The sequence below is a fragment of the Aspergillus udagawae genome (assembly GCF_001078395.1).
Source record: "Aspergillus udagawae IFM 46973 DNA, scaffold_1, whole genome shotgun sequence".
Lineage (NCBI taxonomy): Eukaryota > Fungi > Ascomycota > Eurotiomycetes > Eurotiales > Aspergillaceae > Aspergillus > Aspergillus udagawae.
In genome coordinates this window covers 1,505,777-1,519,594 of record NW_025091264.1, presented here as the reverse complement: position 1 = coordinate 1,519,594, position 13,818 = coordinate 1,505,777, and the positions used below count along the sequence as shown (strand labels likewise).

The 13,818-nt window shown below is 46.3% G+C and overlaps 1 protein-coding gene across 1 annotated transcript; it reads left to right on the top strand.

Annotated features, from left to right (window-relative positions):
• Positions 1 to 9,996: 9,996 nt before the first annotated feature.
• Positions 9,997 to 11,311, top strand: Aud_000507 (G1/S-specific cyclin; the record flags this gene model as incomplete). Its single annotated transcript, XM_043286016.1, has 2 exons — positions 9,997 to 10,209; positions 10,274 to 11,311. The coding sequence occupies 2 exons, from the start codon at positions 9,997 to 9,999 to the stop codon at positions 11,309 to 11,311; spliced, it is 1,251 nt and encodes a 416-aa protein (XP_043141951.1).
• Between the last annotated feature and the right edge of the window lie 2,507 nt (positions 11,312 to 13,818).

Here is a 13,818-nt window from a genome sequence, read left to right as displayed (position 1 = left end):
CTACCCATGTCCAGCTGAAGGAGCGTCTGTGCCAGCTCTGATTCGATCCCGCGAGGCGCATGGTGCGGGGTGTCGATTGGCCTGATTGGCAATGGCATCATCCCTGATAATCATGACAATGCTTCTCCTTTTAGAAACATGAGCCGCACACGGATTGTGGTCTTTGCAAGGTGAGCGTCTGAACTTCCTGTAATCGAGTAATCGGTAGATACCTAAGGACTAGGGGCCATATCCTTGATTTGGAACACTTGATTCCGAGCCTGGTGCAAGATAAATCTGACAGACTGGAGACGTCAGGATTTTCGAGCGCCTAGTGGCCTATCATCTATATCATCGCGCGCGCTCGTGGACTCGTTACTTTTTCCCTATTAAGTAACTTTTTTGAAGTTTGGAGAGGACAGTCATTGTTGGTACTGCACAAGCATATTTCGGACGCACGCAACAAGCGATGCTACATCATTACGAGAGGATGATATGCTTTACTCGGCTACATGCGTGTTTCAAACTATTTACGGACATCGGAGATCTACCTACTTGCAAATATAGTAGCCTGAGGCTTGCCCAGTTTTGATACGATACAGAGCAACTCCCGTGCAGTTCCACCAGTCAACAGGCAATCTGCAAAGGGTACAAATGTAAGTTATATGATACCTAGCATGCTTTGTCTCGGCCGTTTTATAAGCTGCTTTATTGGCAGCTACTTCGACTACCAAAATGGCCCAGAGTGAGTGCAGAGCAGTTTTAGCCTTGTACTGAACGTTTCTGCAAGCCCGATATGCTGGCCATTCGCAACGGTGACCTGATTAAACTCGGAGCAAGCTCAGGGACTCATGCAGCTGGCCATCGGAGTAGAAGTCCTTAACGACAAAGGTCATCAATGAACGCAAGGATTCGAAGGTAGACTGTCTCGTCGTCTCAAAAGGGATGACTTCTCTCGGTGATGATCTTCAAAAGAGACACATTGCAACGTCGGAAAATCTTTAGAACAACTCATAAGGTGATATCCGAAGACATGTGACTGTATTTTCACGGAAACTTCGAAAATCAGATAGTAATAATTATGGTGGTGTACAAGTCAGCACTGCTTTTAGCTTCAGGAGGTGGCTGACATGGTAGCCTAGGGGCTTGCAAATTGACTCTCCTTTTCCAGCCTCAGGACTCAAAACCCAGACGCTGTAAGACACGCTACGCTTCTCCAGCAATCTCAGGAATCTTGGAAACGTCTCACAGCTTGCAGGGTTTCCAAGGCATGGGCGCATCCGCCGCAAACCGGACGGGTAGCTATAAGCGAACTACTCCGTCTAAGTCACCAAAATCCTTCTGATTTATTATCCGGGATTAGTCTCTGGTGAAGCGTGAAAAGCGGGATGGGCACCTTTTTCTAATTTCTGGATCAGGGTTATCTGGAGAACCACGCGCCAAATTAGCAACAAACGCGATGACAATCTCGTCGCGATTGTCGAATCAGGGCGCGTCAGACGCACGTCGGATTGTGTTGCCAAGCATAAAGAATAAGACTTCCCCTAACTAACTTTCAGGAGCGAGAATCTTAGTTGTCTCGAGTCTCGACGGTGCACAGGATAATTATACAGAAATAGGGCCTTGTCAACATAAATTGAGAGGGCTGTCTATGCAGTCAGGGATCAATCCTCTGCAGACTACAATTCAACATGATGGGAGGAATAACAGAGAATGGTCGTGGAGAATCATCCCCTTTTTGAAGATCGTGATTCAAGGTTCCAGAACGGGCAGGCCGAACGCCGGAACATGGGACGCGAGTCCAACAATGACGCAATGATTTGTACAAAGAGGACAAGTATCACGTATGGAGTACATTTGTATACATCAACAAATCTGCACTAAATCCACCCATCAAGCTTTGTCTCCTGTGATCCTGTGATAATTAAAAAATATTAGTTATAATGATAAGTGTACCATCAAGTAGAACATAAAATATTATCATTTTGACTGAGGGATGATAGCATGAAATTTCAAGAAGCAGTGAAGAGAAATTACTTCCTTTTAAGGCTTTGGGGTCAAATGTGGAGTCGTTTATTTACACTACAATCGGGTCCCACTCTCCATTATCCACTAGACTATATATTTCCTAGCGCCATGTATGCAAAAAGTCTCGGTATCAGATTTGGTAATTATGAGACAGTTCTTCTCACTGGCCCTTACTGTATACTGTCTTAACATTACTCCATACATACGTACAGTACAGCAGATAATTTACCATCATACGATCAGTAAGTGGACTGCTACAACTTCCATGCTAAAAGTTGTAAAAAAACTAAGGAGATGGAGAAAAGGAAAAAGGAAAAAGGAAAAAGAATGGTTCCCATGGTTGAGGCTCTCCACTGCCCCAACTGTGGCATAGCCTTTCCGGAATAGGACATATTGCCTGAGCTGCGTGAGTGATTATGGATTCATGTTTCCCGCGTTTTTCATTGGAGCCTTGAGGACTCTGATGGTGGTGATGATGATTTGTTAGACAAGACTTTGACACTCTGAGTAGAGGAAACAAAAAAAAAATCATTCGCAATAATCGATGATGGTCGACTCGCTGATCTTGCGATGATCTACTGCTACCTCGATAGATATTGAAAGCCGAGAAAACTAATAGTTATTACTACATAACCCAGATTTGACCAGAAAAGTGAAGAAACTGAGGACAGTTTTCACCTGGGCGGAGTATGTATCTCGTCCACCACCAAAAAAGAGCGTCTTCTTAAGGATGACTTCGAAGATGGCCACAGTGGGCCATGTATCTGTGTCACGATTAAAGAATCGCAATACATGCTTAAAATACATACTTCTTTCGGCAAAATGCATAATAGATGAGATTGAGATTCTTGGCTACCGTGGAAGGTAACATTTTTGATCTGTAGACAGAGCCTAGGAGACGCATCGACTATTGAGTGACTGATCTCTGTGCAACATTAAACCCAGCTGACTCGTCCTGGCTCTACAGAGTAGAGTCCTTTGCACATGGATATTCTGCATTCCCCAAACTCTATAGTTCAAGAATCTAACCTTCAACCTTGGTTGCAAATCGCCTGTCAACTTTGAAAGTCCACAACATCCATATCTAGTATGTATTCGGGAGATTCACTTACATTCTCCCGTATATTGCTCACTTCTATGTGGTAGGTGGTTTCTGTTGTTCTCTAAAACATTCTGTTGCTCCTCTCGCCCCTCTTCAGAAGTTTTCTCTTCACCGCATCACTGCTTCAGACAATACCCGCAGCATCCGGGTACCGCTAACTACTTCGTAGTCCTTGATTCTGTACGGAGTACACACGTTATACGTAGCTTGACGCATACGAACCGGTATAGCTAGAACTGCTTAGTGGATCAGTATGTCTAGTTGCGGGGCTGCAAAAAGAGCAAGTCACAGGTAGTATGAATCATTAGGCGAATCATGATGCGTTTTTGTACTGTTGACATTTTCCTAGGTTTTGCCGTTCCGACCTCTCGGAACGGCCCAGAGTGCCGAAATTGAATTATTATCTAATTGTATCCGCTGGTTGCTTGAGAGTCAAAATGTCAAGTGGGTGTAAGAGTTTTCGCTGGATAAGTCTTTCCAAATGATGTAGATTTTTCCCTTCAAGATCTGCTGTGGATTTGTGTCGGAATTCTGTCTCTCTTTGCTCGAGTCTGCGAGTCGAGGTTCTTGGGACTAATGGTACGGATTGTATACCAAAGTACGGAGTACGAAAAACGAGGTATTTTTGGCTTTTGAGCCAACATGGAATGCTAAGTGTTTTTTGGCGCTTGCACAAACTAGGAAGGCGTCTAGAAAGAAATGGAATTCAAGCCCGGAGGCAAGACCGGGTATAGACTAACTATGGGGAAGCTGGAGATTTGCTGGTTGCTTTCTCCAGTTGACAGGTCACCGAGCTACCAGTAGAAGCCTTCACAGTTTACAGTTCTACACAGATCCCAAGATTTTCCTACTGATAATCTGAATGGGCCCTTCGTGGAACAGCCACAGTAAACATAGAGAGTCCTCTGTACTATTATGATGGCAGATCAAGATATGTTATACATAATTACAGTGATCAATCAATGACACTAGCAGACTGGTCCCTCAATTTGAGATTCCAAAGTCTTCAACAATCATATTACCAGGAGTACTCCGTATACGTTGACCAAGCCCTTGCATAAACTGATCCTGATCGACCGTTTTTCTTGAGGAAAAGACTGTTTTTAAAGCATAGATCTAAAGATTGAAAGTCTGCACTCCAAATTTAAGGATCATATCAGATCAAGGAATAAATGCCATAATAGCGTTTCACTACCCTGGCCATCTGCAGGTACGCGCAAGGGACAAGTGAGGAAGCAATGAAGCAGTCCTCAACTTCCAGTGATCACCTCTAAATGATCTAGCCTCCTCTTTGGTGAGCCGACAATTGTAAAGATCACTTACACCAATCCCGAGCCCCTTATGTATCCAATCCAGAATTGATCACCAAGGCTTTTCATTCTGCCGTCTTGTGGTAAGCATATACAGTACGGGGATTTGGCCATGGACTCGGATGCTGGGCGGCAGTACATAGTAGCTTCGTTTGTTTGCTCCTGTCACCCATTCTCCGTCAGCATTTCCTCGTTCCTCGTATAATGCAGTACTTAATTGGATACTATGCTGACTAGCCAATAGCTATCTAGTTGTGATACATGAGAGTAATTCTGACTGCCCCTGGCGTCCTCCAATTTAATTTTCTTTGTGTTCTCCATTCAAAGGACCGAGCCAGAAGGGCTGGGCCAAATATCTTCTTTCGTTTACATCAGTAGCTAAAATATCTCACTGATGTGTGAAAGCATCTAGCCGACTGATGCTCCATGATAAGAGCCCAAAAAGGAGCCCCTACAATAGTCTGTTGAGATCATATGCAGAAGGCATTCCGGGGACCGCCTTATCAGAAAAAGGGCGATCCCAGAACCTTGGAGCCAAGTAAGGGTTAGATGAAGTTCAATATTGTAGCCACTCAAATAGTCAAGCCATCGCAGTAGATAGTACGCAGTACATTATCGGACAGACACTGATAGAGTTAGTATGGATTAATTCCAGGCTCCAGCCACGATCGTGATTTCTGAATCTGAAATGTGGCCCGACTAGTCTAGGTGCTGCCTACTAAGTAGTGGCTGTGCCCAGCCACTTTGGGACCGAGATTCAACATCCAGATACTAGGTTAAAACTAGCGAGCAACAGACGACCAGTACTTTCTATTCCAACGATGAAGCAAAGTCAGCTCATCATCAGCATATATCATATCCATAGCTGATCTCCGCAGTCGTCGCATAGTAGGCAATGCCACAGTGGGTCCGCATGCACTTAGACAGTTATACTTTCTTTTGACATGTGTAAGGACTAGGAGTCGACAACTGCCCACTTGCTCGATCACCAGTGTGGGCGGAATTGCGGATATTGTGGCTCTCCACTATGACAAAGATATGAAAGGGAATCCAACAGCGTCTTGTGGGTTATGAATATCAATGAGCCTTTTGGTATGGTGTGGTGCTTGAGCGAGGTTATTGAAAGACCATGATCAGTCCACAGCCCACCCCCCGCTATGGATTTGAGGAGTTGAGACATCAAGGTTCATCCAGACAAAGGTGAAAGCTTCTTAGCAGAATGATGTCTCTGGGGGAAATCAAACTAAGAAACTCCAGTCCGCAAACTTAATCTTGGTTGATGAAAGGAGCCTCCTGAGCCCATTATTATTATCTCTGAAATTCAAAATTGGCGACCGAAACCGAGGTAATGACGTGGACTGGGGATTGATGACAACGCGTCGAGGATTATTCTCACGCAAATAATAAAGTCAATCCCAAACCCGTACTTGGGTACGTTCGTGCCCCATTCATTCTCGTGAGCAATGTAATTGGGTTTCAGTAGCGTGGGCTTGTGCTAGCTCCCCACACTTATGGAATTTCAGGCAAGATCCCTGTTAAACTGAAGACAAAGAGACCCATGGCGGGAGTATCGACTGGTCGAGGTGCGACAGAAGCAGCCGGGCTGAAAGAAGTTGGAATCCATAGTGTTGGGATAATGCAACGGCCGGTTGTGAGTGGCTGCGGCACCGGACATGCGATGAAGTCAATGGAGGTAAGGGCCATTTGCTGGACCACTCAGCAGTCGACAATGGCGGTAGAAGACCCTGGGACGCGACCGGCTGTATGCACGTATATGCGTATAGATGTAAGCCTGTATGTATGTGCTTACCAGTGGGACAGGAAGTAGTTGCTTACCTAAAGTATCCAAGTACCACCGAATTGCGAGCCATGTTCTGCGTAGCGAGAATATCAATTCGATATTCACAGCTCTATTGCAGGGTACACACTTAACAAGAATGCAAAAATCCCACTGATTTTAGACTTTTGAATATCGAAGGTCTGAGACATTTTAAAGGAAAAAATAGTATATATTCGTCATGTTCATCAGATTTAGGCATGATCATGCTGCTGTGATCTGTAGACAAGTGGTAATTACAGAGCTGAATGTTGCTGCTAGCTCCTCCAAAGTGGTGACGCAGCTTGCCTAGGTAGTTGTCTCTACTCTGTACGCAGTAGTTGATACATAAGTACAAAAGTGGCACCAGGCCCAGTAATCAGCATAATCAATAGTGGTACGTCTTGTCGCCTTTCATTTCGCAATTTTCTAGTCTTCTCTAGCCAAGAGGGCCCGAGGTGTTCCTGGCCTGAATCAGGGAGAAGATGAGTGGTAAAGACTCAAGACTGGTTGTTAGCGACGGAGATCAACCCCACTAAGAAGCCCACCGAAGGAGTGCTGCTCCTGGCCGCTGTATGAGGCTTGGTTTGAGAATCAGAGGCTTTACCGGAGCCATTGGAAAGGTTTATTTCTTTGCAGGAGAAACAAAGACTCCTCTCCCAGGGGAGAATAAAAAGGCTTCCAGCTGGAATCGCAACACCCATTCCGGAATTCTAGACTATTACTTTCCTAGAAGGGTACATAGGGGTCGATAATTGATGGACGATTGGAAAGGCTGGCTGGGAAGTAGACACTTTACTGAAAGAAGGTAGGTAGTTACTGACTTACAAGACAGTACCTATAATCATTACACTAAGATAGGAGGCAGACGTCTTACACTGCAGCAGTACCACTACTACCCTGGCAGCTTTTGTAAAGCTACTTACTATTATTGACTTTCCACATCCAGCAAGGGCGTCTCTGGGCTCAGGCCGCGTTAGGTAGAATTGCTGCTAGTTAGACTATGTAGAGCTAGTATTAAGGATTACTTGCGTGCGAGGTCTCATATATGGTCTCCATACTTCTACCTATTATTATTGAGTGTACCATATTATTCTATGTAGTCATCTTTTGTACCTGATCCAAAAAGGTAAACAACGCGCTCAAGCAAAGTCGGGTAATTTTGCCCTGCGCTTCTTATCCAGGTAGTGGTGTGTCACAGGTGGTTTCGGTGGTCAGGAGAGCCTTGAAATACCAACTACTACGCTTGTTGCATCGCCAACCTGTGACACTGCTGTTTCAGAGCAAACTATGTATGTACCTCTAGATAGCAATTGAGGAGAATCATCAGATTATTTGTAAATTTTGACAGCCAGCGTTGCAGAGATTGTGAGAGTTTACTGAGGCCACAGATGAAACAGAAACTCCCAGATCTGCCTAATACTAAACCGTAAATGAGGTGCTCCATACTCCATAGTCTGTACAGAACCAGAGGCTTGGTATTATTGACCAAAAATTTAAGACGACCTGGGTACGCAAAAGCGATACCATGACCGTCGGACTCATTACCAATTTACCACAAACCAATACGGGAAAAGCGTCACGCTTTACGATACAGTGGGCAAGCAGCTAGCCCGCAGCGATTCTTTTGACTTCAGTCTCGGGCTCTCATCCTGTTCATTCTCTTACTCTTTCTTCCTTTCCTTTTCCTTCTTCTACACCCGTCTGGAGAGAGAGCAACTCCTCCTCACTTTCCTCTCCTCCTTTTCTTTTAAACTTCTACCTCCTCTCCCTTCTCTCCTACCCCTCTCCTCCCCCCTTTTCTAGCCTCCCGCCAATTCTCCGGAGAGATCCTCGAGACTGGTCTACAGGCAAAGAGATCTTGTCAACTGTTATATCAGTCGACCTTGTCTCCAGCCCGCTGTACTAGCTCTCCAGTCGAGCCGTGTCCGTCAGCTGTTGCTTCGACGTTCCCCTGTTTCGACGTTTGTTAACTCAAACGGCGAATTTCTCACTTCCCGTGATCTGACATTTGGTGTCCTCGTTGCTACGTGCCGTCCACGATCAGGTTCCCCTAACTCTGCTTCTGCCGGTTAGAAGAGCGACTAGACGGGGATCTTGTCAATTCCTTCTCGTTCATCGTTTCTTTGTACATGATTCGACCTCTGTTGTGATCCTGGGAAAGGTGAGACTTGGCTTTTCTTTTGCTGTTTTCTTTCGAGCAATTGTGGCTGTGGTTGTACATTTCGGATTGGAAATTTCAGGCCATGGTTGCACCTTCGCCCAGCCGCCAGTTGGCTTGGTGGAAGCTGGGTTGTCTTGTTCGATGGAAGGCGAGCGTCTGGATGAAGGGACTTCCAGAGTGAAGCCAGCGATTACCGACACCAGAGACGCGGTTCAACTGCCATTGCAGCGCTTTGAGATTCGATCATCTTCGAGAGTCGTTTGCCTGATCGATGTTGAATTGACGTGATTTGCCACGTTTCGAGAACAACTGGGTCAGGGGTGACCGGACGGTCGGATGGGTTCACAATAGCTGGCTGGAAGACGAAGGGCTCGCAGGCGGAAGAAAAGATTTCAAATACTCTTCTCTGAGTTTTATGGAAGCTTCTGCCTACCTTGAGTCGGTGCCAAGCGAAGAGTTCACTGCAAGTGAATTAAGGGGTCCCTAGGTGTGGTGAATGGAATGTGGGTGGCATACTTGAAGACGATCACGATGGCCATTCGCAGCATTTCCGAAAATCTTCTACCTATTGTGCTCTAATGCCAACTTGGACAAATTCTGCTTAAGCTACATTTTACTGCACGTTCCATGAAATTGGCCGGCTAACCTGTCAGTCTTGCTTCCAGGAGATACTAAATATTCCCATCCTCCGTTGCGTTGCTCTCGACATCTTCTCCATCCCTTATATGTCAAAGTTTGTGTCGGACGCTCTTCTTACCTTGCAACAACCGTGCCCAGTACAGAGATAACAATCGAGAGACGCTGCACTGTAACCTGTACGTTGTGCTCATTCTTCTTTGCATGCTGAGCTTCCCCCCTGACGATCATCCCCCATCCCTACATAGGGTTCGTGCCTGTGTACTCCGTTCCACATTCCGCAGGAGCCATACCCGACAAGTGCAAGCACCTGTTCCTAGGGTGAAGACGTTCAGTCGTACTCATCTTTGGGACTGGCATTCGAGTCCAGATTAGCAGATCATTCTTGCACCTTTCACCTTAGCCTAGATGCTAGACTCGCCGTCACGGTAAGGGTTGCATAGTGCCCTCTGCCCGAAGGCCTTCTTATCTGGGTTAGTATCTTTTCTATCATGGAATCGCCCTTCCATGCTCGTTGCATTTATTGCTCATGCCTTCCCCCTCCCCTCACAATCCGACCTTTTTACTTGATTATCTCGCTGGCTCGCTCGTTTCTCTGCCCAGCCTTCCTACACCTTGACGCTCTTTTTTGTTTCTTTCTTTCTTTCGATTTCTTATATGTCTTAATAATCATTCCTACTAACACTGTCCGCTCTTTTAGCTCCGGCCTTGAAGACCCTTATCCCTGGCTATCTGGTCATCTTTGAACCTCCCAGTTTTCAGACTATTGTCTCTTCACTGGCCGTTCCTTAATATTTCCAACTAATTTACACTCATTACTTGCAATTAATCTTGACGACTGTCGCTCTCTTAATTCCGTCGTTTCCTGATAGACGCAGTTCTTTGTCAGGTCCACTCCTTCTAGAAGCATACACAGCTTTGATAATATTTTTCCGATCGATATCATCCACCGCTCGACAACATGGCCCATCACAAGCGTCCAACGTCCAGCTACCAGCCCTGTGACAGTTATTTTGTGGAGTCTTATGACGACTTCCCTGCTCCTCGTATCGACCCCAAGGAACATGCGAAACTGGTTGCCCGGGAACGTCAGTATGCCATTGCGGATGAGCTATCCAAGGCTGCCAGCGATGAATTCCGCGATGACATCCTGGCCCACATGCTGGACATGGACGTGAGTGACCCTGGATTTTAGAATTCGCAGAGCATCAAGTGACGTTGATTTCCCTTCATTCTAGGCTGCTACTCTCCCCGATGTTGAGTCGATTGATATACAAACTGAGATCCAGTGGTTTATGCGTCCCTATCTGCTTGACTTTCTGATCGAAGCCCACACTGCCTTCCAATTACTGCCTGCAACACTCTTCCTGACAGTAAATCTGCTTGACCGATATTGTTCGAAGCGTGTTGTGTACAAAAGACACTATCAGCTGGTTGGATGTGCAGCCCTGCTCATTGCGGCGAAGTATGGTGATAAGAAGGATCGTGTACCTACCATCAAGGAGCTTAAGTCGATGTGCTGCTCTCTTTATGACGACGATATGTTCATTCAGATGGAGTGGCACGTTTTGCAAACTCTAGGATGGACAGTCGGACACCCAACTGTGGACAGCTTCCTCCAAATTGCCGTTCTGGACACTCCTTATGACCCCGAAGTTGAGCATCTGGCTCTCTATATCTTGGAAATCTCATTGTTCCACAGGGAATTTGTCTCCAAGGCGTCGGCTGACCTTGCCAGAGCTTCCTTGGCCCTGGCACGGTGCATTCTGAACAGACCCCAGCCTCGTCATACGGAGTGGGCGTCGCAGTACGATTCGATGACCCTGGTGGGTCTTTCCCAGCAACTTCACCAGCCATCTCAGGTCTTGTCCCGGAAGTACTCTTCGTCCCATTATTCGCGGGTTGCGAAGATCTTGGAGCAGTTCCTTGCCCGGCAGGCTTCGATCACAAGCTACACTCCCCCAAGTCCACCCTCCGATGTACCCTCGGATCCCAAGCCTTACTACGGGGAGATTGGACTGGCAACTCCGCAGAAGGCCCAGTCTTCGAACCTGCCCAATGGGTATCCTACTCCTCCCATCACACCGGAAAATGAAGCGTTTGCCAATGCCTGCAACCCCAACTTCGTCAAGGAGGTGCCGGAGACAAACACATGCTCGCCATCACCTTCGCCACCCCCGATGCAATACGTGGACTCTCACCCGTACAACCCAGAGGCCGCGTATGCCCACCAACAATTTGAGCAACCTCAGATGAGCTTCACTTCCAGTTTCTAAGCTGGACTAAAGTGGTTGAGGAAAGCCCTTGATATCATCGGATACTTAGCTCATACGACTGCTGGCATGTTTGACCTGCGAGTCAAATCACAGCTGCCGGACCTGACTTGGCTATCTATCATTGAACTACCCCTAGTTCCGCAGTCGACCGACCTGATTGCGTGAACTCTATCTCCTATTTCCTTGTGTCTTCTCTTTTTCTTTTTTTTTTTTTTTTCCTTCAAAATTGCATACCCATTTCCCTTGTGTTCATTGCACATCACATTCTGGGTGTTTTTAAGTTGCATTTCACCATTTATTTTACATCTAGCATTGCAAGCGCGAGCCGTTCGAGTCCAAATTGCATTTGCCCGTTTTTTTTTTTTTTTTTTTTTCCTAGCCCTTTCCCATTGATGTGTGGGAGTGCTGCGAACCATTTTGCCTAGCGGCTTCCTCGATGGCGGTCTGCTCTGGTGTTAATTGGCATTCATGTCTGATTTATCCCCATCCCTTCTTACCTACATCATACAATCATACCCTCACACACCCTTAAGTTACTAATGTGGATTTCCGTCTTACTCCTCGTACAAATTATACATGCAACCCGGCCCTGAATGAGGCCTCGGGAAGTGTTGGTATGCGGAAGGAGAGACATCCCCCTCCAGGAAAAATCAAGAACAAAAAAAAGGAAAAAAACACATGAAAAGCACAAAAAAAGGAACGAAAAAAGGCGGCTCCTTTTTCTGCTGTTGTGAAGTCGGTGAAGAAAGAGTGGAGCCAGGTGGATGGGCACGAAAGAAGCATATTGAGCATTTGCAAAATCCCCTCAACCCCCTCTGTGATTAGATCCCCATCATCGACCCCTTTCTTTTACATCTCTTTCCTCCTTCTAGGGGAAGATGACTGGTGGATTTTGAACGCTGGATCAGCAATAAAGATATATCTGATTCCATACATACTTGCATACAAACTGTCTGGCACACCGAATGACATAACATTATGCCAGTATCACTCATCTCGTAAGCGTTTGAATCAGACAGTACAGGCAGCCCGTGATTCTTCTTAATGCTATTGCTTGAGAAATCGCCAGGGCCATACAATCCTCTCGGTGACCAAGTCGCGAAGTATCACGACTAACGCGGTAGGTTTCAGGGAATGTGATTATATGACATTCCAGCCATGTCCGCATTTCGGCACAAGAGTAAAGAGGGATACAAGGTATTAAGGGGCGTGTAGAAATCCCCAGGTCAACGAAGATGAGCCTACATAGTGAAACAGTGAGACAGCCCAAGAGAGGTTGACATGTTTTAGTCTACAGACTGAAGCCTGCTGCTCCGTGCTACCAGAGATACATATGATGAACAAAGACCAGGAGAATCAATAAAGTAGCGTTGTTTCACAATAATTTTTCTATTGCGATTATACGGCCAAGTCATGGCCATGAACACAATTCAGTCAACCGCACGTGTGCATGTGGAAGTCAATCCGAAATAGGAGTCCGTTCGTCCAGGGACAATGGCAGCCAGATCTCAATCTGGATCAAATAAAAGACGTGTGCGAAAAGCGAATGTCATGAGCAGGTAGTTGAGTTCATCATGGGGGTGATCACCATCTGGACTAGGAACGATACAACCTCACGAGCTGGAGTTTGATCGTTTCCAAAAACCAAGTTGGAAGTTGAAGAAAAACAAAAGAAAGAACCTGATACCCACGCTATGCGAAACAGAAGATGAAGAAGAGACCCAAGCATACTCCGTAGTGGCGATGGTAATAATACAGCAAAGTAAGGGAAGAAAAGCAAACGGCGATGTGCGAATCAACCATATCTGGGGTAGTATGACCACTTGCAAGGTGCACAACTGAAGCATCAGGACTCCGGACTATTCAGTCATGGCTGGCGACGATATTGACGCAAGGGTTGCTCCACACTATCTCCCATGCTTGATACGAGCATGGGGACACCGCATTCAAGACCTCTTGTCACTTGGACGTGGAGGAATGTGACACGTGTAAGAGACAGAGGAAAGGAAATAAGGAGATGAAAAGAAGACAGGAAACAGTTGCAGAAAATGACAGAAAACTCCAGTCGTAAAGTACAGTGCGTCCATAAGTGGTAATAGTACAAAAGGGGAAAGGGAAGGACAAAAGGGGCGAGGCAATTTCGCGGAGAAAACAAGGGCAAAATCCGGGGCGTAGATAGAATTCACAGATAGACTGGATCGGCTCGGCAAAGGACATTCTGTTCAGGGGTGGTGTCGCCGATGGTATCGATCAATCACCATCGTACGTTGAGTCTGGTGTTGTTGCGGTGACGACGATGGACTGGACCAAGACGAGAACAGGAAGGTCCAGAATGTTGAGAAGGCATCCGTCGACAGCCGAGAGGGGAGTAACTTTGCCGATAATCGATAGATGGAAAGATGGGATGATGACTGAGAGACAAATCCTCCGTCGTCCACGGTCCGTCGTTATTATTGGAGGTGTCGATCGTCCGCCTCACTTTTCCATTCCCAAAAGGGTACCAAGGG